The sequence below is a fragment of the Halictus rubicundus genome, chromosome 15 (genome assembly GCF_050948215.1).
Source record: "Halictus rubicundus isolate RS-2024b chromosome 15, iyHalRubi1_principal, whole genome shotgun sequence".
NCBI lineage: Eukaryota > Metazoa > Arthropoda > Insecta > Hymenoptera > Halictidae > Halictus > Halictus rubicundus.
In genome coordinates this window covers 8175551-8203300 of record NC_135163.1, presented here as the reverse complement: position 1 = coordinate 8203300, position 27750 = coordinate 8175551, and the positions used below count along the sequence as shown (strand labels likewise).

The following is a 27750-nucleotide window of genomic DNA, read 5'->3' as shown; positions in this document are numbered from 1 at the left end:
TCGTATCTACTCTCACATTTCCCCTAAACTCGCGAACGAACCAAAGCACTGTTCCTCCAAAACAAAAAAGATGATCTCCAATAAAAAATAAAAATAATTTCTACTTCCTACAAGTCAATATACTTCACACAAAAATTGTACACAAAATAAATGCCTGCACCTTTTCGCATAAACACTCTCATGTACATCCTCTCTTTCGAAGCCCGGGATTCGAGGAACACTTTTTAATTATCAAAAGATTTGAAGACACTCGATTTCTTGGAGACTAAAACTTCAAGTTGAAACAAATTTGAATGATCGAGGATCGACGGGAACGTGCGCGGCGCAGGAGTTTCGGAAAGTTTAGAGCACTGGACGTTATTTCGCAGGAAATTCGAATTTTCGCGGCGGTTCCGCGACACTCGGCCGCCTCTACGTCACGGAGGACTGTGTTCGCTCGATCCGACGACACCGACTTTAATAGTCGAGACTCTCGATTGATCTGCCGCAGCCGCAAGGACTATCTTGTCACGGCAACGGTCGCCGTCCACCGCGCAGCCCGTAAAACCGCGAACAAACCCCAACACCGAATCGCCCCCGCGGCCTTTGCGATAAATCCCAATCCCCCTGCTTTCAACGGATCATAAATTAATACCGACTGCGCCCGAATAGAATGGTATCCGATACCAGAAAACAACCCTCGAATGACAGCACTCGGTTCTAGTTCGGTTTAACGAGCCGATCGTTCCAGCGAGCCACTAACTGCAACCCTTGACCTTTCTACGTCGATACTCGACTTTGGTCAGTTTTCTTACAATCTTCTGCTCAACGTTTTCGTCCGAAATTTTTTATAGCACAGTTGTGACACGTTCAATTGTACGGACAAAAAATTTCAACGACGTCCTTTCGGTAATAACGTTGTTAAATAGATTTTTCAATTGATGTTGCGGCTTAGCTAAATTGTCTTTCTATATAGGGGAGGTCAATTTTGATTATTTTTTTTGCACCCTTGTAGTTCTTGTCTTGGTTCGAAATTTTTTTATAGTACAGTTGTGATATTCAATTGTATGTAGAAAAAGTTTCAATGACTTCCATTGATAATAATGTTGTTAAATTAATTGTTCAATTGGTATCGCGAAATACCTTAGCGAAATTGACTTTCTACATGGGAGGCCAGTTTTGATTATTTTTTTGCACCCTTGTAGTACTTGTCTTGGTTCGAAATTTTTGTATAGTTCAGTTGTGACATTCAAATGTACGTACAAAAAATTTCAATGACTTCCATTGATAATAATGTTGTTAAATTAATTGTTCAATTGGTATCGCGAAATACCTTAGCGAAATTGACTTTCTACATGGCAGGCCAATTTTGATTATTTTTTTGACACCCTTGTAGTTCTCGTTTTGGTTCGAAATTTTTTCATATGTTATTTTCAATATTCAGTCGCATGTACAAAAATTTTTATTGACGTCCTCGCCGTGATAGTGTCGTAAAAAATTGCCCAATCGACGGTTCCTGGTCTTAACAAAGTTAACCTTCCAGCTATTTAACACTGAATCGTCAAAAAATCTATTAACAGTTAATCACTAGAGCCAAATACATCAGATAGGTAAGATCCAAGTAACCCGACACTGTAAACAAACTTTTTGGCCAATCGACCGGCTTGCCAGCTCAAAAATAAGAACAAGAACTCTATACGCAACACAGCTAAGACTGCCATCTCCCAGTTCCATCGTCAAAGAAGCACAGCGTCCGCGATGTGTTAATTAAACCGAGTCCACAGGCTGCTTTGTAAACGCAGCTTGACAACTGTGCAGGGAACACCGGGGCGCGCCTGAACTCACCCCACAGATTAAGGGATGGAAAAGCGGGAGCTGTAACGCCTTTCCCCCCCACCTGTGCAGCTAACCAACGGAGACAGGTCCCGAACAACGTCCGAATTAATTCACGTCGGTCGCAAGCGGAGCGAGTTCGATAAGTCTCGGAGCGCGTTATCTCTCGGCGCGCGTTACGTTCGCGACGGTAATCGTCCTTGGTGTGATTTGCGAGGCAAAACCGCGGCGAGTCGTTAGGCGACAGGGACCAGGAAGTTACGAGCCTGCCGCCGATCCGCAAAAACCGCGCTCCTCCCGATTAGAATCGGCGCGGGAAGAACGTCGGAGTCTTCGTTTCCGGTTGCTCGAACGGAAGCACACAGTAAGCGACACAGGACAACACACAGGACGCGGTTACCAACATCGTTACGGTTTGCGAACACTGTTAGAATCGATCATTGTGCGATCTCCGTTGCTCTACCACTGGTGATTTTATTTCGTGAAACACGCTAGAGGACCTCGGAGACGTTGCAGTCACCGATGATTAGGCTGCGGATGAAGAAACGTGAGATGAATTTAACATTGCTGGTACATTGTCTACAACCTCCCGATATTGTTGAGAGAAGAAATTTTTATGTTACCCCATTTTCTTGTAATTAATAACGAGGACTTTTATACAGGCTGAGTTGTTCTATCGGGTACGCTGATTTACTTTTTTTTGCTAAGAGTTAGTAGACTATTTTAAAATTGAATAGTCCAGTCTTTAAGTAGAGAATTATTGAACGATCATTTTTATAATTTTTCGTACGGTGCAATTGAGGATAAAATGAAATTTTTCTCTGGGCGATATTACATCGTTATTCATCGTGCAATATTCTAAAAATGTATGTTACTAAGATAGTACGTTTGTGCTGGTTTAATAGCACCGTTCGAAAGGCAATTAATTGTATCAACGTCCAGCTAATTATAATAAACGCCGGGAAAGATAATTTGAAAATAATACGAGGGCCATTTCGCGGAAAATAATTAAAGACCGACGAAAATTTACTGGGAACGAGTTTTACTGTCGTGGCATAAATTGCAGCGACGTTAATTCCTGAAAGCTGCCTCTAAAAATACAACAGTATATCTGTATAATTTACAATTACACGGAATTATTATACGGCTGTGTTTCGTAAATCATGGCATGTGCCAGAGTAAGTTGAAGAAGGAAAGAATAAAATGGTTACCTACGAGGTTTCATTTTTGAGAAAATTGAGTTCGAAAATTCGACTGGTTCCCATGTATTATAGGAAGTGGAATCAGCGAGTCTTGGTCAGACAAGCCAGCCAATTCTTGTGCCATAGCAACCGTGCATAGTCGACGAATTTTCCAACTAGATTTTATGGAAAACGAAGAAATTTTATTTTTGAATAATTTTCTTTTTCTGTGAATAATAATTGTTTCGAATCGTGTAAATTATACAGGGAAGGATATAGAAATGTTTACATTCCCAGGGAGAACTTTTAGATTATTTCAGAGATTCATATTTGGACATTTTTGAGAGATTAGAGAATAAATTAGAATCGACAAAATTGCAGGTGAATGTTACTTTGGACGAAACCGTGTGGCAAAAACCGTACGAAAATAAAAATAGTCTCTGGTTACGCTGATGACAAAATAAGACGTGGGAGGCGTGTTATTGATGAACAAGGGTACTGGCACGGCAGTCATCGATGACAAACGCTGCCAAATTATACCAGAACGATTAGGAAAAGAAGAAGGCCGTCGTGTAAATATTCCCCGCGACGTAGGCGGCTGGTTGCGCGTCGAGAATCATGCAATCGTATTATGTTTAAACTTTTACTGAACCAGGTTTTCAATGAATCTATACAATTCACTTGTCGCAGTTTGACCGACTGTGAACAACACACTGTACGGTGAACACTGTGAATAAAACTTTACAAATTACTGTACGAGTAGTTACTACACAATCATTACTATACCGACTAGTATGTACATTTACAGAGTAATGCTTCTACTATAAAGTACAGTACTAGAATATGACGATCTATAAAATATTCATACACGACAATCTATAAAATATTCACATGTGATAATCTAACAACAGTCACGTATGACAACGTATAAAATAGTCAAATATTACAATTTATAAAATGTATAAAATAGTCAAATATTACAATTTATAAAATCTATAAAATAGTCAAATATTACAATTTATAAAATCTATAAAATAGTCAAATATTACAATTTATAAAATCTATAAAATAGTTAAACATTACTGTCTATAAAACGGTTAAATATGACAATCTAAGAACCAGTAAAATTTGCTATTACACTAAGTTTCAAACTCCAGAGAAAGCAATATAGTACAACACAACAAAACCTATGTTCTGCAATTTTTTCAATCTAGCAAGTGCACACAGACTAGCACAGCCTATCAGCCTATGGGGGGAGTCTGTAGATTAGGCATTTGTAGACCACAACTCTCAAATTCTCATAACAGTGCTCACTCTCGCCCCTCTCATCGATCAACCCCATCTTCCCTAATCTTCCAACTCATCTCTTTCTTCATCCCCTTAAAACATCAGTGACTTCAACCCCTGAGAAAGCAGCCCCCTCACACCCATCCCAACCTCTAACACCCAAGAAATCCCAGAAACCCCCGAAACAACACAATGAACCACCAGCGTCAAACAACCACACCAACACACACAGAGCCGACACTCCACACGATCGATCCGAAGCGTTAGTCCCGTCGATCCCCCCACACCGACAACAACAATCAATCCAGGTGTTTAAACAGGGAGATAAGAGGGTCCAGGTTGTACACTAGTCATCGGGCTTGGGTGATCTAAAGGCGGCACGTTGTCACAAGTTCACAGGTAGCGAGACACGGGACAAGACGGCACATATCGACGTGTAACAACGCGATTAGGTCACCGGGGAAGGATCTCTGTGACGTGTGTGTGTGTGTGTGGCAGACGACCAGTGTCCTGACGGTGTACCTGAGGATGAGTACCTGATGAACGGACGGTCCCGCAGCGATGTCCGCTCGGTTGCAGCTCAGGTGTCGCGTTCAGGTATCGCGAGACGCACACGTGCTTCCGTTAGGCTAGATCGATAGGCCACGGTGAAATATTCACGGGCGACGGTGATGTGTGTCGCGCGCGAGCTTATCCAAGGCCAACCTGGCCGACCCTGTTGTCTCCTGCGAGTCTGAGGGTTTGATTCACCCCGTGCATCCGGCCTCGATCCGGACGATCGATCGATCGCACACGTGGCCCCCCCGCTAGCCGCTTCACCTGGCCAGGGTGCCCGAGTCACTTGCTAGAGGTTGGTGGCTCTGGGGTTTGGTGGTAGCTATCAGAGAAAGCTCGTCCAGAGCTTCGGAACCTTCAAGTTTGGAGATTGTCCTTTTCGGAGCCTGGTCTCTCTTCAGGAGCTTCGATCTGGCCAGCCACGTCCGCGTTCAACGATCGAACTGCCGGCGCTCTTTTCGAACGACCGATTGGCACTGGCTCGCGTGCACGAGGCGTCGCGACGCATGCCAGGATCGTGGCCACCTGGGGCGCCTGCACGAGTCGGGGGTGGGGCGCGCCGGGCCTGTTGCGCGAATATTTTGGCCATTTTTGTGGACGCGTCGACGCACGATCGAGCATCATTGAAGCGAATGATTGTTCTTCGGTTTTGAAAATATCGCAAAATTGATACGACCTCCCATTAAGAAAAAAAGAAATGTCGGAGGCCCTCCAAAAATTTAATACATACCAAGATCACGTCTTAACCATTTAACCCCTTGCACTCGAAGCTATTTTAACTCCAAAACCAAACATTTCTTCCGACCCAGAATATTTTCCCTCTATATATATATATATTTTTCATGTTATACATATAAAAATGGTGCAATTTACTCGTACAATACCGAAATGTTCAGTAATTCATTAAATACAAACAAATTTAATAATGCAAAAAATATTTCGAATAACGATACAGCAATTTCTAGTGGTGCCTTACAGTCGCCATTCGAGTGCTAAGGGTTAAATAAATATGAAGTTCTGAGAAAAATCACAGAGTGCTTCGGAATACGACCATAAATTCTGTCATCGTAGGATTTCGGACGGTATAGCGTTCCCGAGATGCGCAACGTATAAATGGGCAATCCGTGCGCCATCCGTCATTCTTTATCGCGGAGAAAGTCGTTGCCAAGTTGGCGACCGCTACTCGAATTCCTCGAGACGAAAGATTTCTTTTCTGTGTCCCGATCATGCTCGATGACCCGCGAATCCAAGATCGAAATCCGGAACGAAGCTGCCCGAAAAAAAAACTCGGGAGGACAGAGGGATGATTTTTTGGCGTGGCGTGCGTGCCATCAACGTCGACTTTTTCATTTCTGTTCGCGGACGAAACCGCGACGGATTGAATTATGGCGGCCCCGTCGGTCGTCGTAAATTCCGCGGGAAAGGGATCGACGCGCCGTCATTTTTCACGCGGAAAGTTCTCGCGGATCGACCGTGATGCACACGCGGAAAGCGTGCCGACGACTGTCCGAATGGTACACGTCACCAGAAATCGATGGCTGGTTTTGTTCGCACAAATTGTCATCGATTTTTACCGATTTTCGAAAATATTTCACGGAAGCGGCCCGAGTGGTCGTAATTCGCTTGACCATTTGCTGGGGAAATTTGTCATCGACGGCGGTACCGGAAAAGTGTTTGAGTTTTGCTGTTTTTCATTTGCACTTAGTTGTAAATTAAATTAATTTTTGAAACCCGTTCTAGTTTTAGCAAAATTTCTATACGGGACCTCCGTTTACAGAATTATTTTTACACCCTTGTAGTGTTTGACTCGAAATTTGTTTATACTCTAGCGTTAATATTACCTTGCATGTACACAAATTTTTATTGACGTCCCTCCCGTAATAACATTTTTAAGCTCCCAGTTTTAGCAAAATTAACATTCTACATGGGAGCCCAACTTTGATTATTTTCTTCACACCCTTATTGTCTTCGTGATGACTCGAAATTTTTTTGTAGCACAGTCTTGATATTCAATTACATGCACAAAATTTTTTAACTATATCCGCTCTGTAATAACATTGGTAAAAATTGAACAATTGTCGGCTCGCAGTTTTAGCAAAATTAACCCTCTACATGGGAGCCCAATTTTGATTATTTTTTTCACTCCCTTACTGTCTTCGTGTTGACTCGAAATTTTTTTGTAGCATAGTCTGGATATTCAATTACATGCACACGATTTTTTAACAATATCCGCTCTGTAATAACATTGTTAAAAATTGAACAATTGTCGACTCCCAGTTTTAGCAAAATTAACCCTCTACATGGGAGCCCAATTTTGATTATTTTCTTCACACCCTTATTGTCTTCCTGTTGACTCGAAATTTTTTTGTAGCACAGTCTTGATATTCAATTACATGCACAAAATTTTTTAACTATATCCGCTCTGTAATAACATTGTTAAAAATTGCCGAATTGACAGTTCCCGAAAAATTTCAGGAAAAATCACCGAGAGACGTAAAAGGGACGCTAAAAATTTACTGTCCATTTAACAGAGTTGTAAGAAATAGTAAGAGGTCCTACACACAGGATCAATGATCGTCGATTTCAGTAGATCCCGTGATTCACGTGATCGCGTTGTACTCGAAATAGCAGACACAATAGACGAAGACATAACGTCCCTCCCAGGTATTCAGCGGACAGACGTCATCCGTCACTTCCAAAGAAATTCTAAGTACAATAAACGCAATGAGTTACGTAAATCTTGTGTAGCCGGGGTTATTTTTCAGGTTTTGCGCTCGCGTATGGTGAGATACGTTCGCCGTTCGAAACGTATTTCGACGTTTACGGCGGCCATTTTTCACCGGCGATAATCGCCGGGCTTGGACGTGGACTCAGGATGGAGCCGCGTTAAATTGCGTTTTGAATCTCGGACGCACATTTCACCGCGCCATCTTAGCTTCGATATTGTCAAAACAAATTCGGTTATAAAGACGGACACGACAACGCTCTAATTTGTCTTCGCCGAAATTTCGAAAATTATGTCTCGACCCGGCAGCGAACGAGGTTGATTTTCAGTGTCCCCTAAAGCGACTCGCTTGCTCGGACTTTATGCGATTTAATATTATAGTACAAAATTTTACGGTTGGACTTGGCACAATAATACAACATAACCGGATTTATGCGTTTATAGCACGTGCGCATAGAAGAAATACTAACAATCGTGACATTTCTCTATATTCAGCTCAAGGAATTACCAAAATAATTTGTTCAATGAAACACGAAATTGAAAAGTCAAAAAGTATTATAGTGAGAAATCTTTCGACCTTCTTGTATATTGCACACAGCAAGTAAATTTTGTAGAGTGAATATTTCAGTGAAAAATTAATATTTAAATATGTGTAAATAATTCCGTCACCTATATACGATTGTCAAGTGATTTAATGATTTGCTAAAACGTCAAAGACAATAGAATTGCAGTCGAGATAATAAGCGAAGGTGGACGCGGCGAGAAAAAAGCCGAAATGGAGAAAAATTCCAGTTGCTGTTTGATTAGTCCCATTCAGCAACGGTCGAGTATCATCTTCCGCGGGGCCGAGAAGTTTCTGTCCGCGCCACTGTCCGACTACTGCTGGCGTATTCTACTGCGAGCCTCTAACGAGCAACGCGCCCTTATTCGTAACTAGCCGAGCAGCCTCGAACACGTGCCCCCTTCATATTTCTCGCAAAACTATTCCCCGGCAACTGTTACTCCACTCTTTTTCTCGCCGCTCGTTTCCACGAAATTTCCAATTAACGAGCCCTCAGACGCCCCTCCCACTCTCCCCAGAAACTACTAACTCGTTGTCCATAAAGTCCCCCCCCCCCTCACCCCCTTCTGCATCGCATAATCGATGCGAAGGTATGCGACGACAAACTAGCCCTGATTTCCCAAGCTGGAATATTCGATACATGTTTTAGAGAACTCTGTTTTAACTATTTTGTGGGAAAATTAACACGGTAATTTCTTAGTTTCTGTTACAGGGTTGCAAAGAGTCCTCTTTTAAAGTTGAAGGTATTTTGGGTTGGTGGAATATTGTTTAATATGGTAATTTTTTAATTTTATTTTCCCAGGGTTGCAGAGTCCTCTTTTAAAGTTGAAGGTATTTTGGGTTGTGCGAAAATTGTCTAATATGGTAATTTCTTAATTTTATTTTCCCAGGGTTGCAAAGGGTCCTCTTTTAAATTTGAAAGTATTTTGGGTTGGTGGAATATTGTTTAATATGGTAATTTTTTAATTTTATTTTCTCAGTGTTGCAGAGTCCTCTTTTAAAGTTGAAGGTATTTTGGGTTGTGCGAAAATTGTCTAATATGGTAATTTCTTAATTTTATTTTCCCAGGGTTGCAAAGGGTCCTCTTTTAAATTTGAAAGTATTTTAGGTTGTTGGAATATTGTTTACTATGGTAATTTCTTAATGTTATTTTCCCAGGGTTGCAAAGGGTCCTCTTTTAAATTTGAAAGTATTTTAGGTTGTTGGAATATTGTTTAATATGGTAATTTCTTAATTTTATTTTCCCAGGATTGCAAAGAGTCCTCTTTTAAATTTGAAAGTATTTTAGGTTGTTGGAATATTGTTTACTATGGTAATTTCTTAATTTTATTTTCCCAGGATTGCAAAGAGTCCTCTTTTAAATTTGAAAGTATTTTAGGTTGTTGGAATATTGTTTACTATGGTAAATTCTTAATTTTATTTTCCCAGAATTGCAAAGAGTCCTCTTTAAAGTTGAAGGTATTTTAGGTTGTGCGAAAATTGTCTAATATGGTAATTTCTTAATTTTATTTTCCCAGGGTTGCAAAGAGTTTTAAAATTGGGAGTTTTGATAAAGTGTTTGAATAGTGAAAATAGTTCGTAAACAAGCAGAAGAAGAATGATTTTTCCGGGACAGGAAGACGGATGATCGTGCGATTATTTACGCGATACAACCGACTAGATTATTCTTGGCATTCGTCACCGAGAGACGAAAGTGAGCCGCGCACGCATGATCGCCGTTGCTGGCGATGCGACAAAGCTATGAATACCTCAAGGTGGATGTTAGAGGGACCGGACACCGTGGAAGAGCGAAAAGCATATCGGCGAGCCCACGAAATCAGCGATACGCGCCATCGATCTTGCAATGTCACGACGATCGATGGGCCTTGATCTACACGGGCTTATCGAAACGGAACGACTTCGTTAATCTCCTTAATGGCCGCCGCCGTCGCTGCGAGAGTTCCACTGCGGAACGATCTTCTTCGATTAGCTCTATCTCTCTCTGATTCTGCTTTTTTTTGCGGTGGATCTTCACTATTCTAATGAAAAACGCTATCTCCAGCAGGATTGCGCGAGACACTGTACTGAATCTAATTACACGGTGGATTTTATGCATTTACAGCAACGTTTAATTATTTCTAAATATTTAATATTTTTGTGTATGCGCATGTTTGAAATATTCAGTGTTTATTTATAGGCTTGTTTTGAAGCTGTTACGAACAACAGCGCGGCCTCGACAACAGAGTCCGTTTGGTTCCTATCATCGATTTCTTCGGCAGACTAGGAACTAATTCGTATGCATCATGCGATGACCATGAAGCGTCGATACGTCTGTATCAAGATTTTCAAAGCACGGTTACATTACACTTGATTGCCTTCGTCCATGCAACTCGACTTCCTTTTTTGTGTATTTAGGGAAATTAATTCAGCGAAGCTTGAGACGCCATTTTCTGTTCCACGTTCTGCATGTAATTGATTTTGTAGACCGTAAACGCGTCGCGCATTATTGTTCAATTAATCCATTTTTGTTCCTGTACTTCCACTTCGACGACTTAATCCACTTAATTGTTAGACTGCGGATCTTTATGCAAAATAAAAAATTGCATTGATTGCGAGACCCGGGAGCGAAATAAACATTTCTTCTTTTAATTATTTTATTAAGCTAAAACCAATACGCTGGTGACCTTAAATATTTTTAGTATGTCCTTTAAATTGTGCTTACCCATTTTTGTCATAAATGCATCAAATCCGCAGTCTACTAATTGATATAATATATCATTTTGAGGGACCCTGTAGTTGCAGTGTGAAATGAAATCGGTGAAAATCGAACGGAGTTTTCCAGGCTGTCCTAAATCGTGCACTTTTCCGATTATTCGAGGGTATTAAAAAATAAATATTGAACATTATTTTTATGGGGCCCGGGAGTTTCTGCGACCCTCCGCCGTCAGCCATTTTCTTTCGGTGCGCAATTTTTCCGAACAGCTGCCGCCGTAACTGCAACGATGCAACGGGGGGTGAGCTTTTCCGCGGCACGCGTTGCAATTTCCGGTTGAACGTGGTTCTACAACGAAGTTTCCGGCGCGGCGGAAGTGGGGCGGGGACCGTAAACTTGAACCCGAAGTTCAAGAGCACGGTTCAACACCGTTTATCGTTCATTTCGTCACGCACCACGCTGGCCGAGTTAACGAGGTCGCTGAACCGCCATTACGGTTCACGCAATTAGTCTGACCACGCCAATAAAACTGCCGGTAACGATCGCGTAAAAATAACTGCAATCGGTTCCGGACATAAACCAGTCCGCTAGAATAATTTATGCGACTCCCATATCTTGCTCGTCTAATCATTAAGAAATTTTCGATAATAATCATCTCGAAGTGAACAAAATCTTTCAACATACTTCTACGTTTACTCGTCAGGTACGCTTATAGTGTGATTAGTGTCGGATTACACGCTAACGACGAAGTTGCAGGATCATGAAGGCAATTTTAATTGGTTCAATTGTGCGAAACAAGTTGATAGAAAAATTGTAAATTACGGCTCCCTTTTTCGTTCCCAGTTAATTCTTCTCTCCTGCCGGTGTACAAGAATGTTTAATTATTTCCCGACCGTCGTAGAGCTATGCAAATGCTCTTAATTGTCATGCTGGAACCGTGCCTGGCTCGTGGTCCAATCAGATTTTAAATGAACCACGATGCACCCTTTAAAATAATCCTCCATACGATCAATTCTTCCGACGTGAGAACGTGAAAATGATAACAACCAACCGGTGTAATCATTTATACGATGAAAGAGATGAAATTCACTTCACACCCCTGTGCCGCAAGCGTAAATCACCGAGATAATTATGGTCAGAGATAATGGTGTCGCGGCACAGTGAACACAAATCATTTTAGCAAATCCCTTGCCTCGAGAGCTAGCGTAATCATTTTTTAACTGGCCGGAACGGACTGTTGAGCGTGCTCATTTACTATCTAAATTTTATTTGAGCAATCCCCTCCAAATTACCTCGAAAAAATACATCAATGCGATTAATAGATTTAAGAAAAATTGAACAACCCCCACCAGTGTCGCCAGATGAGGGGAGGGAGCACGAATCGAGGGGAACTACCCCCTCTCTGTCAGTGCCGGAGCATGCGCGACGGAGCCGAAACGCGTCACGTGACCCGGTAGTGGGGGAAGCGAGGGGAATAGCGCCGGTGGTGGGGGAAGTTAGAGTGGGGGAACAAGTCTCGATCTGCCGACACCGCGGCCCGGAAAAATAGCTTCAATACTGCACTCACATGAACGTCAAGCGAAATGGAATATCTTTTTATGGAATTCATGCGAATCGAGGCCGCGAGAACTGTGCTGACTTGGTCCCGCGGACGTTTTCCAATAACGTGCTGATGTCCCCGCTTAAGGGACGTCGTATTTTCGTTTCAAGTCGCGACTTGGGATCGAGTGTTCGCGATATCGGTTACGATTCGTCGAAACGCGAAGAATCCTTCGCGAACCACGGAAGGACACGTGTCCTTTGATACTCGCACGGTTTCCAGGGGAGTCGGAAAGTTTCCCCCGTCTATCGGGAAATCAATGAATGCATGGAATCTCGTGGAAGTTCCGCGACATCATCGTCCGGAAAAAAAGTCGGTTTGTACCGCGGGAGATGAACTGGCGAAGTTTCGATAGTGGCCTCGATAGATTATGAAACAGAGCGGGGATAAATTCGAGTCGGTTCTTCTTCGGGAGAAAAAAAAACTACCATCGACGACGACAACGACGACGAGGACGGTGACAGTAACGAATTACTGTCGGCTCGGCCAAAAAAGTTCTCCCCTTTTTGCAATTTTGCGGACGTGTTCGGCTGCGACACTTTATGCGGCTGCTGCATAAATTTCTGCATCGTGGAAGATTTGCGAATTTCGCTATCGCGCACGAGAAAATGTCATCGGAATTGTACCGTATTTCGTGTCACTTTCAGTAGAAAAATGCCGGGAATGTGTTGGCGAAAGTCCCGTGAAAAAATCATGAAAAATAAAGTTTTGTTAGTGAACTAGTAGTGGTCCACACAGACACACCTGACCTGTGTTATGTTACACTCCTCGGCGACCGAGGTCTCTCGAGCTTTGGACCCCCACACCCCGCGGTAGTGGGGATAGTCCCGCGACATTTATCGCCCATGCCTCGGCGACATATACAGAGAATTCACTGTACAAAGAAAGCTTGTCGATCACAATAAACATTTTCAATTTTTACGAACGGCGTTAAACAGCTGAAGGATCACGGAATGTAACCCGAAATTCCCAAAATCATAACTTCTTCTATTCACGAGAAAAATATTCCGGGCTCGACCACGTCGCGTCGGCTCGCGTCAAAGGCTTGCCGGGGGCGTTCGCGAAAGTGCAAACAGAATTCGATTTGTTTTCGCAGGAGTCACACACACACACACACACACACACACACACACACACAGGTAAGTGCAGTCGAATCGATATAATGTGGCGGCTCTCTGTTGCGAAACTGGCTTCGATCAATTTCTGCGTCACCGCGTGCCACGAATCCGAGCCTAACGCGGAAATGTTTCCGCGGGGGTGGCAGAGGGCGGAGGAAAGGGAGAAAGAGAGAGAGAGAGAGAGAGAAAAGGAAACATTGCAAATGTAGGTGCGTGTGTCTCTCCGCATTCCGTGGTTCTGGCTTGCTCGGCCTTCGGGCGAACTTACCACCCGTTGCTTCACAATGCCTCCGCGCAATTACATTCTATTTTCAGTTCCCGGCTGCGAGCAGCTCCGCCGACGACCGATTCGAGCCCCGACGAATGACTCTCCAATTTTTCACGCCGACGATCATCAACCGAGATCCTCCTCAACGGTGTAATCGACCCCTTTAACGACCGCATGAAAACGCCATTGCCTCGGGACGGCTTCTTTTCGCAGCGGAGATATGTTCGTTTGATTATAGATGTTCGTTCGATTATAGATCTTCGCGCGCAATCACTCTCTTCTAATCCTCAAGTGTAAACTGTCCGATCTAAACCGGTCCCGAATTTTTATTCGTCCCTGTTGATCTCATCAATATAAACAAATATAATTATAACGTTGCCTCAAACTAATCCACGTTTTAATTTGGAACTGAATGCTTTTAACCCTTAAAATGGGAAATACAAATGATTTCTCTATATATGTCGCCGAGGCCTCGACGATAAACGTCGCGGAATTGTCCCCACTACCGCGGGGAGTGCCCCTCGAGGCGCAGCTCGAGAGGCCTCGAGTGTAAACATAACTCGGGTATGTCTCCTGCACGATACTAGGCACTGGCAAGACCCGTGTTGTTGACATAAATCGAGCACTCACTGTACATTTTTCAGAAGACCTAGAATTACTAGGTTGTTTTCTGTGTTTCACCGTCGGAGAATTTGCAAGGAAACAATTTTTTCTCGCCTGTTCTCTGTATTTCAGATTGAAAAATTCAGCAACCAATATGGTGGCTGGCTCACAATGTCCTCGAACGAACCCGGTGTACCACGTCGGGGTTCCCGGAGGAATTTCTCGTTCGCCAAACAATCTTTACTGCCGTGCCGAGCCTGTTCGCCGCGCGCGAAGTATCATCGCGCGGGTAGCTAAACTTTGAAAAGAGTGAAAGCAGAGGAGGATCCTCTCGACGGGATTTTAACACGGGCACGGTTCAACAAGTAGTAAAACTGCTGGAAGCTTGACACAACCGGCGCCGGATTTATCATTCGGAATAAATTCGAGGATATTTCGTTGCTGGGGGTGACGGCGGGCCGGAGGGCTGTAACTCACGCGTGAGATTATGTTGTTTTCCATTGCGGAGGGTGGTTCCAAACATGGCCGACGCGCGGTGATCAATTTCCCCGAAAACGTACATAAAATTGGACAAAAGGCAGCTTTGAATTCGGTACTTTTAACTAATTTTATCGGTAGACTTTTAGAGAATGTTCTTCCGAGCTGCCAAAAAATATTTGAAAAGATTTAAGATTTCTGGTTTCTTCGAAACACAGTAGATCCCCTGATATAGACAACAAATAATTTTTTTGAACACGAATAAATTTGCACAAAGATTTCTAGTACCACTTATTTCAGTCCCTGTGTAAAGAGTCCACAGGAAAAATTGAGAATTTTGATTTTACCGGAAAGAAAATGTTTTGATTATTAAAAATTCTGCAGGAATTTACAAGAATACATTTCTGAGAGATACGAATTTTGTCCACGTTTTTTGGGGGAAATTGACCGGCCTGCGACGCCGCACGAATTGGGACGAACTATAAGCTCTGTGAATTCGACGGGAAACTCAAAGCTCCGGCAATTTTTCTCACACAGATCGATCGAGCCGCTTACTTTGATACTCTTCGCGAATCATTCTCCCGTGAACGCTCGTTGTCTCGCGTTATGCGAACGGGGCAGATGCAATTCGAAACGAGTCGGCCCGGATTATAATTTTCTCTAATTATTCTGCTCACTCTGCTTTCTTCCGTGGAACTTAAAACAGTGTATTTGCATAAGCTCGCGTTCGTTAGCTGAATCGTGACGAAAATCCTCGACTCGAATTCCGCGAATATGTTTGTTGTTCTTCTGGAGCTCGTGTTTAGACCGTCTTTATGCGAACTGTTGCCTTTATAAATTATTTTATGGAAAATTGACAGCGACTGACGAACTTCTTTCACAAAAATATATCGATTGAAATTAATTTTGAATATTCATTACACTTTAGAAATAAGTATAATTAATATAGGCACAGTAAACTCTACTCTAGTCCCATAAACTCTGGGCTTGAGAACAATGTCAAGCCGAATAGGGTACCATCATCCGTAATACGTCGAGAAAGAGTCCCGAGGCGTCGTCTTATATCGAAGGAAAACTGTATTTTGAAATTTCCCTCTGAAATATTTTTTTATGTCGCCTATAAATTTCCAGTAATGGAGTTTCGTCCGGAAAACGAGATTATCGATGCACTGTGCGTCGCGTTAACGAAACGGACGATATTTGGCAAGCGCAGCGCAAAATTCTCGCGAAACAACGAGGTTCGATGCAACGTCTCCGAGTTTCTAGCACTCTCGGTCAAGAGTAGAATTATTTTTGGCAGCGAGATACGACTTCTGCCGCCACACACATTGTAGGCAAACGGGCGATAAGACCGTCGGCGGCGGCCGGAACCGTTAACCTCGATATTAATCAAGCATATTGGCCGGCCCGAGCCTCGAACTCGTGTTCCACGTCGAAAATACATGGAACACGGTCCCGACACAGAAACAGTCGCCGTGAAGAATCGCGCTCGATCCGGTTAATCTTCGTCCGTATCAAATCCGCGGGATTTACCTAGCCGCGACGCGATAAATGAGCGCCGAAACTCGAACAAATCATCTGAGCTGGTTGATCCGCTCTCGCGACACAAAGCCGCTGCGATTTGGGCTCGATTGAGTGAAAAATCCTGCTTTGAATGGGAACGTTGGTAAACAATAGAACGTGGAACAATATTCTTCCTGGAATCGGTCGTGTGTACCCGAGTTTATGCACCTATAAAATAAAATAGGCGATGGTGACTTTAACACGTTGACTGCCATGTCACCCATATGTGTGTGACGGAATTATTTGTCCAGTTTTTATAATGAATTTTTACGTTTATATTTTCATTGTACCAAATTTGATTAGAATCTGTAAAATGCAAGAAAGTTGGAGGACTCCTCAATATCATACATTTAATTGTGTTGTCAATTTTTATTTCATTAAATAAGTCTCTTTGATTTTATGGAATTTTTGAGGTGGCAGTCAAAGTGTTAAACAGTAAAAGAATTGAAAGAATGCAAGAGAATGGGAGGAATTTATGCGTTTTCTGCATCTTGATAAAATTGTTAGAGAAATAGATTCTTCTTCAGTTCCTCGGACTTGCAATTGTGGCAAATTAGTTCTAATTTGCGTGGACTAAAATATTTTTGGTGGAATGCTTTCAGTAAAATTGTCCAAGAGAGAGATAAATTCTCGTTTGGTTCCTCCGACTTGTGACAATTTTTTAAAAGAAGAACTATACAAAGAATTATATCATATTTGGTGTCGTTTTCATTACAAAAATGGCACGGAACGCGTTGGCGAAATTCCCACAGAAAAATCACGAAAAATAAAGAAATTCTGTTATTGGATTAGTGGTGGTTCACACAGACACACCGGACCGGTATTATGTTTACATTCCTCGGCGACCGAGGTCACTCGAGCTGTCCTTTTCTACGTTCGGCGTGGATCAAAGAGTATACAGAAGACAAGTATCGAATAGTGTTGCGGACATATATCGAGAGAACACTGTGGTTATTGAAAAATACTTTCAGTGAGATAAAAATTTGTACAAGCAAACGCATAAAAATTCTTCTGATCAAACAGTCCGATCAACGGATAACAATGGCTCAAAAACGGTGCCGTTATTCCGCGACGGAACGAATGGTACGAATTTCTCTCATCGACATATGTGCATAAACAAACGTGTGCAAAAGCGCCAAACCATAAAATTCGCAATCTTTTCGGCTGTCGTTTGTTTCCAGTCCGATCGATACACGGTTTCCAAGTGGCCGGGAATAATAATGGTAATTTCCCTCCCCTCCCCTCTCCCCTCCGCCCACGGGTTGTTCGTTTATCGCTGTTCATCGGAGCAATTATCCGTGGCTCATTGGACAGCTGCGATCGAAAGGGTTAATTACAGAGCGAGTCTGGTTCGTACCGGTGCGGCCGCGAAGGACCGTGACGATTTCTTTTTCTTATCGGACAGCGGTTGTTTATTTATCGAGTGAAATCGAGCGTCAATGTCGCGGGCGGTGCCCGACATACGGTGCCGTTTTCTGCCTTTCACCGTGGCGGCCAAAGTATCAAAAGGATATCGACAGGAAAAACGGCTCGCCGATAAGAGAACGGCACCTGTTTTATCACGGACGCATGCATTATTCAGAAACGCGTAAATTAATGGCGGACAATCTCTGTTTTGCGTTGTGTACGCATTCCGTTCTTATCGTTGCTGGTGATCGACTGGTTTAAATTATTCCGCCTTTTTGTATTTTCTTTTTTTCTTCCGGAGAACGGACCTTCAACCGTGATCGTTGGACTGCGGATCGACTGCATTTAGGACGAAACGCATGGTGCATAGGTGCACTCACAAAATGGCCGAATCGTATGCAAATAGAAAATTCTTCAGATACGGAAATATTGCTGCAATATAACTCGTTAAAATTGTTCTAAAATTATATTTACGTAGCTCCTGTGTGGGGAAAGTAATACAATTTTCATTTTGTCAACAATTGGAAGACAGAAATAGTTCACAATTTTTATATTGCACAGATTAAAAATGAAATTGTATACTTTTAATATCATCACTGTACTAGCCAAGAACTAAACTAGCAACCTATAATATCACGACCTTCGAACGACCTCCAGCACAAAGGATAAACAGAAACAGATACAATCAAATTACGATGGTAAATCTATATTTAAAATTTATGGAGAATATTTTTTTTAAGTCCCTTTCGGTGCTCCATTTAAGGGTTGAGCAGGACAAAAAGAATTTGAGTGTCCTTTGATGTTACTGGTCAAGAACAAAACTAGCAACCTATAATATCATGACCTTCGAACGACCTCCAGCACAAAGGATAAACAGAAACAGATACAATTAAATAATTAGGATGGTAAATCTATATTTAAAATTTATGGAAAATATACTTTTTTAGATCCTTTTCGGTGCTCCATTTAAGGGTTGAGAAGGACAAACAGAATTCGAGTGTCCTTTGATTTTACTAGCCAACAACAAAACTAGCAACCTACAATATCATGACCTTCGAACGACCTCCAGCACAAAGGATAAACAGAAACAGATACAATCAAATTACTATGGTAAATCAATATTTAAAATTTATGGAAAATATTCTTTTTCAAGTCCCTTTCGGTGCTCCATTTACGGGTTGAGAAGGACAAAAAGAATTCGAGTGTCCTTTGATTTTTCCGGTGTCTGGAAAGTTACCGGGCCGTCATTCTCATGAATGCATAATGATTCGCAGTCTACTTAGGGGGGACAGTACAAAGGGGCCGACAGGCGACAGAAGTCTATAGAAGTAGGAATTTTGTGCGAACTTTGTAAGCGGTGGACTGAATTTTTCATGGGCTGTGTCCGTCCATACGTTCGCGGGTAAACGACGCGGGACTATGCACATAATGCACAATAGAGAAACGCAGCTAACCAGCGATCTAAATGCGTCAGGGAGTCAAGGTTGATGCGGGGGTGGGTTCGGACGCAATGCTAGCTAGGCCGCGCACAGGGAGAAAAAGAAATTTTCGCACGGGGCGCATCAAGGTATGCAATCGATTCTGGTGCAGTCGGCCGCGGGGCTGCGGATGCGTTCTTACGTAAACCATCAACTCGACAATCCAGGATCAAATGACGCATCAGTCGTTAATTGCATCTGGGTCTTCGTTCAAACAATTTTTCTCCTTTGACATCTAGACCGTGGCTCTTATTATGCATTCGACGCGAACGTATAAATGTGCATCGGTAGAATTTATGTGTATGTAAATGCAGCGGCAACGTCAAACGAAACTGCATAGCGTTGCAGTACCAGCAACACTAGAAACTTTTTTTTTTTTTTGGTGTTACTGCAGTTACTGTTAGAAATTCTACCGACGTTGTTCACTTGCAAATTCTTGTTATAAACGCGCTGTTCGCTGGTAGGCTGCAAGAATTCTCATGTCAGTTGAGCGGAACAGTCGCAGAAATTTTTCACACGACCTAGAAGTGCGACAAACAATGTCCGCAAACTAACAAAGTCTCGCGGACTACATTGTAGTTTCCAAGAAATGTTTGCCGTGCACACAGAATGTGTCCGGATAGTTGTGATCGACAGTGCGCCATGTAATTGACAGGGAAACGATCTCCGCGTAATAGAGAATTGTTAAACAATCGATCGGTCTTTGCAGTTTTGTGCGTTCGAGTAATCGAACTTTTTACGGACCCGGTTTCAGAATGGAAGTTTCCTTCCTGTGTGTTCGGGGGAAAAAAACTCGGTTGTAAATCGTTCAACAATTTATCTTGATGATTTATGCTCGTATCCCGCGCGATTATTTTTTATCATTTCGGTGTATTGACGGGCGACAGGTTTTCTATTTGATGTAACAGTGCGGAAGAGCTTATCGATGGATTTTTCTCCTGTTTTTATGGTTAAAAAATTGTTTACTTTAGATCAATATCCACTTTATTTCAATGTTTGCCTTTATTTATTGTATCATCGCTGTCAACGTTGGTTTAAATGTAGATTGACGAATCTACCTGGTCAGCAACTTTTGACATAATGCATATTGCAGTCAATATTAATTAAAATATTTTTACTCGTCACTGTGGAATTGTAAATTGAAGAATTCATCTGGCCAGAAATTTTTGAAATAAATGTATTACCTACAGTGCAATAGCAGTTAATATTAATTGAGATACTTTTACGAAACTTTTTAAATAGACACATGAATTGTACTAATCAGTCGATAAAGTTGCAGAGTGTACAGCGGATTAGCATTGATTAAAACCAATCCAAAGAAGGAAAGTGACTCGGTTAGCAATTTAATCCGTTCGCACACAAGCTTTTAATCACTGGACACCGGGCTTAAGTAATCAAGATATAAATTACCGAGATTGCAAACATCTCTGGTGAAAAACAAACTCGGCTAATCCTTATTTACGCCTGTTCAACACTGCTGCATTCTGTTTGTCAGATATAAAAGATAATGTCTTGCGACACGCTTTTCACGCTAGAAACAGTGTGTTCGTATATTTGATATGTTTACATCAATACGTAATTACATATTAACGTTACACCGAGGTCGCGTTATTTCCTCCACGACAATACGAAGCCCTGGACAACAGTATTGTGCCGGTAACATTAAAGACAAATTATTGATCGTACCCCATTGGAACAGTTCCATCGACAGAAGCCTGAATAGTTTTGTCAGTGTTCGACAGCAGTTCGACAAATAGTTAGCGGAATTCACATTTGGGAACGTAAAACGACAGTTTCCCGTAATTGTCTGCCCGCTCTAAGGGGTCTTTCGTGACCCAGTTCGTTGCAACTGGACCGCGGATCTTGGTGCAAAATAAAAATTGTCTGCGTCACAGTTCACACGTCGAAGTTTCTTTCGATCTCTCTTTAATGATTCTAATAAGTTGAGAACGATACGTCAACATTTTCCAAAACTGGTCCCCAAAAACATACAATTCGGATGCAACATTCCCAACTCTGTAGGCCCAGCAATTTTACAATCAAATGGATTTGACGTCGAGGATTAAATTAAATTAGTAAAACCAAATCCCCGAACGAATTTAATTGAACGCATACACACACAGAGTGCCCACCAGAAATCGGAAAGATGATTCCGCAATTCGCAAACAAACATCGCCGGCGCGGCGTCGAGCTTCAGCGAAACATACGAGCGTGGCAATTAGGCTCGGCTGATTGAAGAGTGTCTGCCCGTTCAATTTTTCACTCTGCCATTAACTGACTTCGGGGCCGGGTATTCATCGAGTGCCCGAAAATAAAATAAACAACCGGCCCAGTTCTTTTTGTGGGACGCGAGCGCGCAGCAAATTTTCCGGAGCGTTGTTTAATCTTGCGGCCGCCACATTGTCGTGCTCTCTCTCTCTCTCTCTCTCTCTCTCTCTCTCTCTATCTGTCTGTTTGCGAAATCCACCGATAAAGCGGATAGGTCCTCTGTCCTCGTTCGGTGTTAAGTAACCGGCCGAAAAAGCCGATATTTACAGAAGCCACGAGAGAGAGAGAGAGAGAGAGAGAGAGAGAGAGAGAGAGAGAGAGAGAGAGAGAGAGAGAGAGAGAGAGAGAGAGAGAGAGAGAGAGAGAGAGAGAGAGAGAGAGAGAGAGAGAGAGAGAGAGAGAGAGAGAGAGAGAGAGTCTCGCTTTCATTCGTCACGGTCCCGATTACGATTCTATCGCGACGCGTCGGAAATTGCAATTAATCCGGCGGAGCACGTGGCAAGCCTGCTAACCGCCCCGTTGCATAATAAAACGGACCGTGAATGAAACATGAAGCGCGCTGGACCGCGTCCTGATGCGTCTGGGAGTTCACAGGAATTCTCAGGAATTCGCTGGAATTCACTGGAATTCACAGGAATTCGCAAGAATTCACAGGAATTCATAGATATTCGCTGGAATTCTCAGGAATTCGCAGGAATCCAGGGAGACCGGGGGATGCGTAATGCGTTTCCCACACGATAAAAGAATGGAATTCGCAGGAATTCTCAAGAATTCGCAGGAATTCGCAGGAATCCAGGGGGACCGGGGGATGCGTAATGCATTTCCCTTACGATAAAAAAAAATGAATTCGCAGAAATTCACAGGAATTCATAGGAATACGCTGGAATTCTCGGGAATTCGCAGGAATTCAGGGAGACCGGGGGATGCGTAATGCATTTCCCACGCGATAAAAGAAAGGAATTCGCAGGAATTCTCAAGAATTCGCAGGAATTCGCAGGAATCCAGGGGGACCGGGGGATGCGTAATGCATTTCCCTCGGGATAAAAAAAAGGAATTCTCGGGAATTCGCAGAAATTCACAGGAATTCATAGGAATTCGCTGGAATTCTCAGGAATTCGATCAAAGTCCTCCACGTGGCTCGAACAATACCGTCTCCCCGTCCTGAGTGGCGGAAAATTGGCGAAATTAGCGTCGCGATCTCTATTAATCCGCGAACGTGAAACGCGGCGTCGCGTCATTGAAAGTCCTGGCCGGCTCGCGGCCGCGTTCAATTACCGACGGAGATTAATTACACGGGCGAAACAATAACTCCCTGGCGGCGCGTTCTCACGATGATCCATCCCCGTAACTCCTGCGGGAGCCGATGGATTCGTCCGGCGTGAATTCGGCCGAAGTTTCTGCACGGTTTCCGGGGAGCAAGTTGACCGACTCTAATCGGCCCAGCCCAGCCCGGCCCGGCCCGGCCCGACGACGTTTAAACCCGAAATCCGTACCCAAAACTTCAGGGTAACCGTATGATGAACGAGCTTTACTGCTCGAACGAGAATTTATAGCGTTCGTGACGACGACGTGCTATCAAAGAAGCCCCCTGACGAACAACGCAAAAATTTGCTATGGTATAACCTTTCTCTAGCCAAAATATACTATTGTATAAGTCTAACGGGTTGTTTAATCATTTCGTTACGCCACTTTTTCAACCCCGAATTTCTCCCTGTTGACTGAACTAAATAGCTTTTGAATTAAGAACTGTATTAAGATTAATATATGTCCACAAGACTTGCCTTAAAAAATCTATTTCGAAAAGCTCCCCTGACCGAGGATTAACCCTTTGCACTCGAGTGGTGACTCTCAAGCGCCACCAGAAATTGTTCTGGCATTATTTCAAACAAATCACAAGAAATATTACAAAATATTTGTTACCTTACAAAATTTGTATGTAACAGATTACTGAACATTCAAATATTATACGTGGAAATCGGATCAGTTTCGTATGAATAAAATGAAAATATTCTAAGACAGAAAAGAAACATTTAGTTTTAGAATTAAAATAGTGCCGAGTGCAAAGGGTTCAAAATGATTCTTTCGAATACGCGTGTCGCAGAAGTCCTACAAAGTCCGAGGTGAATCGCTAATCCGAAAAGACCGGGATGCACCGCGGCGTTCCATGGAATGCAATGAACGCATAAACCAGTCCATTTATTGTCTCGCCAACAATTGCGGCTGGCGGCGCGCCTCTTCCTTCGAAAAACAGACAATAGCATTGTCCAGGGCGGATTCAGTCGATGGCGAAGTGGCGTACCGGCTCCTTGTAAATACAGATAATCCCTCCGGATGGGTCGCAACAGGCCCAGGCGATCGTCCCGCAGGCAGAAACTAGCTATACCAGCTATTGTCCTCCAGATCCGCGCTCGTCAAAAACCGATCATTAATCGCCGCAGGGCGTGGACTCGGTTGTTTGTTTGCCGTGTCCACGATCGACGCGAATCGACGAATCCCAACTGGGTCCTCGCTTATGCAAATTTCAGTCGCAATATTATCCCGAAAACCCGCCGCAATAATATTCCATTACAGCGACGAGGCGCGTTCCGCGCGGCCAATCGAATTAATTTCAAACGGAATCCCAAACGTATCGACGCGAAAAATTCGGCTGGACCGCGTTTGCTAATTATCGCGATTGCCAATTAATTCGGTGCGGGGGCGAACCCGTGTCGGGACGGCAGAGCTCTGCTTTACCCTTTGCGAGCGAAAATTGTCCAGTGCCAGTTTTGTTTATTGGCTTCACAAGAAGAATGTGTTCTTAGTGTCATTTTAATCAGAAAAATGCCTTGACACGTTCGTCGCCGCGTCACCCATACATTCATTGTACTAAACTAGATTAGGATCTGTAACATGCAGAAAAGTTGCAGGATTACTCAGTATCATACATTTAATTTTTTGCAATTTATATTTCATTAAATAACTCACTTTGATTTTTTGGCATTTTCGGGTTTCTAGTTGGGCGTTCAAAGTGTTAAACAAGTTGGTGAAAGTCCTATGACAAAATAATGCCCCCCAGTGGGGGGGATAAGCGAACTGACTAAAACCGTGTAGCTCCTTGCGGCTTAGATCGAGGCTTTACTGTAGTACAGTCGGGAATCTCAACACCGGGACACAGTTTCCCTCGAAGACCCTAAACAGCGAGAAAACTCGACGACCCTAAAAATCTCGGATCCTCAACAATTCCAAGAGAAAATTTGTGCAAAATTAATCGAAGATTATTGTAAACCAACGACGATCCTTTCAGCGTGTATCCATCAACAGTAAACGTACGTCCGAGACAAAACGGCCGCCGTCAGCGCAATTTCCGTCGAAGAAACTTTCGCGACCCGATCTCGCGAGAAAAATGGCGGCCCAGTCCGATCGCTGCCCTGGCGCTTGTTATTTGCCGTCGGTATGCAAACACAGAGATTCTATAATATTCCGGGGCGTCGGTCGTGGCGAAACTTGTCGACGGCACTTCGCGTCAAAGGAAATTGGGTTGCTATAGCGTTCGGAAAGTTTCGACGCCGATTCCGCTCGAGCGGGGGAAGGCTTTTGTCGGAGGGATGTCCGAGGGGTTACTTTGCATCTGAGTATCGTCTCGAGGGGGTGGCTAATAAAGCTGACCCGCAACTTTCCTCCCGTTGCCGAACTTCGGGGCGACAATTTCTAATTGGTTCGTTACATTAAACTTTCGCGGCGTTTTCTCTTTTTTTTTGTTACCCCACCACCCCCCACCCCACCGCCGAAGAAAAACGTACTGCTCGATAAAATCGGGTGGCGGATCGTCGGAGGAGGGGCGAAGTTTTCAGAGAAACCAAGCCAGCGGCGTTATTTATGGCTGACATAAATATCCGATTATTCCTCGAGTTACCCTCCCTCCCTCCCTCCCTCCCCCATCAATATTTATTAAGCCGTTACTACCCCCTCTGAGGCGCGCCCGAGCGAACGCCGGAGAGAGCCTTTTATATACGCGCGACTCATCTGAATAACAAAATCGCCAAGTTTCCTAATTAAGAGGGCCGCGAGGAAGTTCCGCGAACAGTCCCATTCGATTTTTCAACCCTTCCCCGGGATTTATGCTCAAACAAATTCTCGAGGCGGCGCGGCGGGCGTAGACATTTTAAGAGCCGGAGAATAAATTCATACCTAAATGATCAAATACTTGATAATCTAGGCGAATATCTATGCATTTGAGGCATTTATAAATTTTTAAATAACAACTTCATGGTAGCGAACGTTGTCGAACATTCATCTTAGAAAAATTCGATTCTCGTTTAACAATGTAATCGAAGCCTCGCTGACACAAGTGATAAATGTTGCCTTTCCAACACTCGCATTATTCTGATGTTTGATCGACACGTATCGTTCACGTGGCGGGAATAATAAATGGAATTACGGGGAGTTTTTATTGAAATTGATTGCTAAACGAGTATTTTCCACGCCCGCCCGCTGCACGCCCCGCCGTTCATCTCAATTAATTTTCCGATCAACGAGTTCTCGCGTGGCTCGATTAATTAGCGGACATTTTTTCCCTTAATCGGTGGTCCGCTCGACCAACGCCGAACGCATCGCCGGGTTTCTAGTAATTCTAAATCGACTCGTTGCGAAACCGAATAGGAAATCTTGCCAACAAACGCGGGAAATCCGATTATGCGACGCGACTCGATTCAACGCGATCGGAATTTTCAACCCTTTCCGAAAGAAAATTCGATGCATTTTTAAAAATCCGTTCGGCTAACGTATTACTCGATTTTATTCTATTGACTCGCTTTCTCTTTTGTGCGTTGAAATTCGATGTTCCCGAGGTGATAGTCCGTGGTTCATGATCAATTGTTTAACCGTGCGATTGAAGTATGAAAACGACGCGAACTCGCGAGAGCTAACGGGCTAAAACATTATGTATGAGACCTGGGAATTTGAATCCCGCGCGTAAAACTAGCTAAAAGGGCAGGGTCCTGCAGTGATTCTTTCGGAGGAAGCAATTCATACCTTTTAGTCACAAAGGTGCTCTAATTTCCGTGGACGGATTAATTATACGCGGAGTGTCACGTTCTTCGCGAGGTTCTGTTCGGAATAAAAGATGTTGAAGAAGTTGTGGTCTGCTGGAAGAAAAATTAATTAGAAAATTTTGAACAAGTTTATCTTCCAGAAGAATGGAAAACTGTTTGTATCATTTTGGTGAAAAAATATTAAATCCAATCAACGAATTTTTCCGTAGACATTTACAGAAGTGCTAAATACGGTAATGGTTTTATCTACTCCACTGGTATCCAGTGTTTCCATTTTTTCGAAGTGGCGAATGGAAATTGTAATATACAACGGTTCGCACCTTGCGAACGCAAGCTTCAGCACAATTGAAATATAGTAGCAAAAGTAGGCTAATGCGTCAGTTTCGTAAAGCAGTCAGCAAGGGGGCAATTTTCTGAGAAAAATTAAGTCGAAAATGCAGAATAAAATTCTTCCACGCGAGCTTTTGTTTCCGACAGAAACGAGTTTGGGAAGTGTCTGTTCATGACTTACTGTTTCTACTTGCGCGTCGCAAGAATTTCTCTCGGTTCATTCGGCTCTGTTCGTCGTATAAAACTATTTCCCGTTACACAAGGTGTTCCATTTTACACAAAACCGTGACTTAATTTAGTGACTTTTCTCAAAAATCTCTCATTTCGAGAATCCACCTCCACCGTGAAGAATCACTGACGAACCGTGGAGACGTTGACTAGCACACAAACTGCGGACGTTTGTGAAAATTGAATTTAATATTCTTTTTCACTGTTTTATGTCAATTCTCGTTCATCCCTTACGGCAATTTCACTTATTTTTACTAAACAATCACTACCGAGTAAAAACCTTTACTATCAAGGGTAGTGTTCTTAAAAATTTTGAAAAAATCCTTGGACAATATTTCAGAACGTTCTAAAAAGTGCTCGAGATCTTAGGGTAGCATCTTGTTTCAAACAATAAATAAAATATGCTACCGCCACATTTTAAAAAATCGGTGGTACTTTTCAAATAATTTTTTTATGAGAAATACCACCACCAAAACTCACTTTTCAGTAAACGTCCGCAGCGGATAGCAAACGATATTTATAAAACAATTGACAATACAATGACGACTCACCAGTGTCAACTCTCA

At 43.0% G+C, this 27750-nt stretch overlaps 1 protein-coding gene across 3 annotated transcripts in view; it reads right to left on the bottom strand.

Annotated features, from left to right (window-relative positions):
- Positions 1-27750, bottom strand: part of LOC143361499 (uncharacterized) — a 46818-nt gene that overhangs the window by 18424 nt on the left and 644 nt on the right. The window contains exon 1 of one of the 3 annotated variants that reach the window (XM_076800958.1): positions 4817-5321. The exons of 1 other annotated variant lie outside the window; for it this stretch is intronic. Coding sequence is in view for 1 of the 2 variants with exons in the window: in XM_076800959.1 (XP_076657074.1) it covers positions 161-188 (28 nt within the window). In the remaining variant the exon portion in view is untranslated. Of the gene's footprint in view, positions 1-160; positions 835-4816; positions 5322-27750 lie in introns of those variants that run through there. One more of the 3 variants, XM_076800959.1, reaches the window with a different exon arrangement.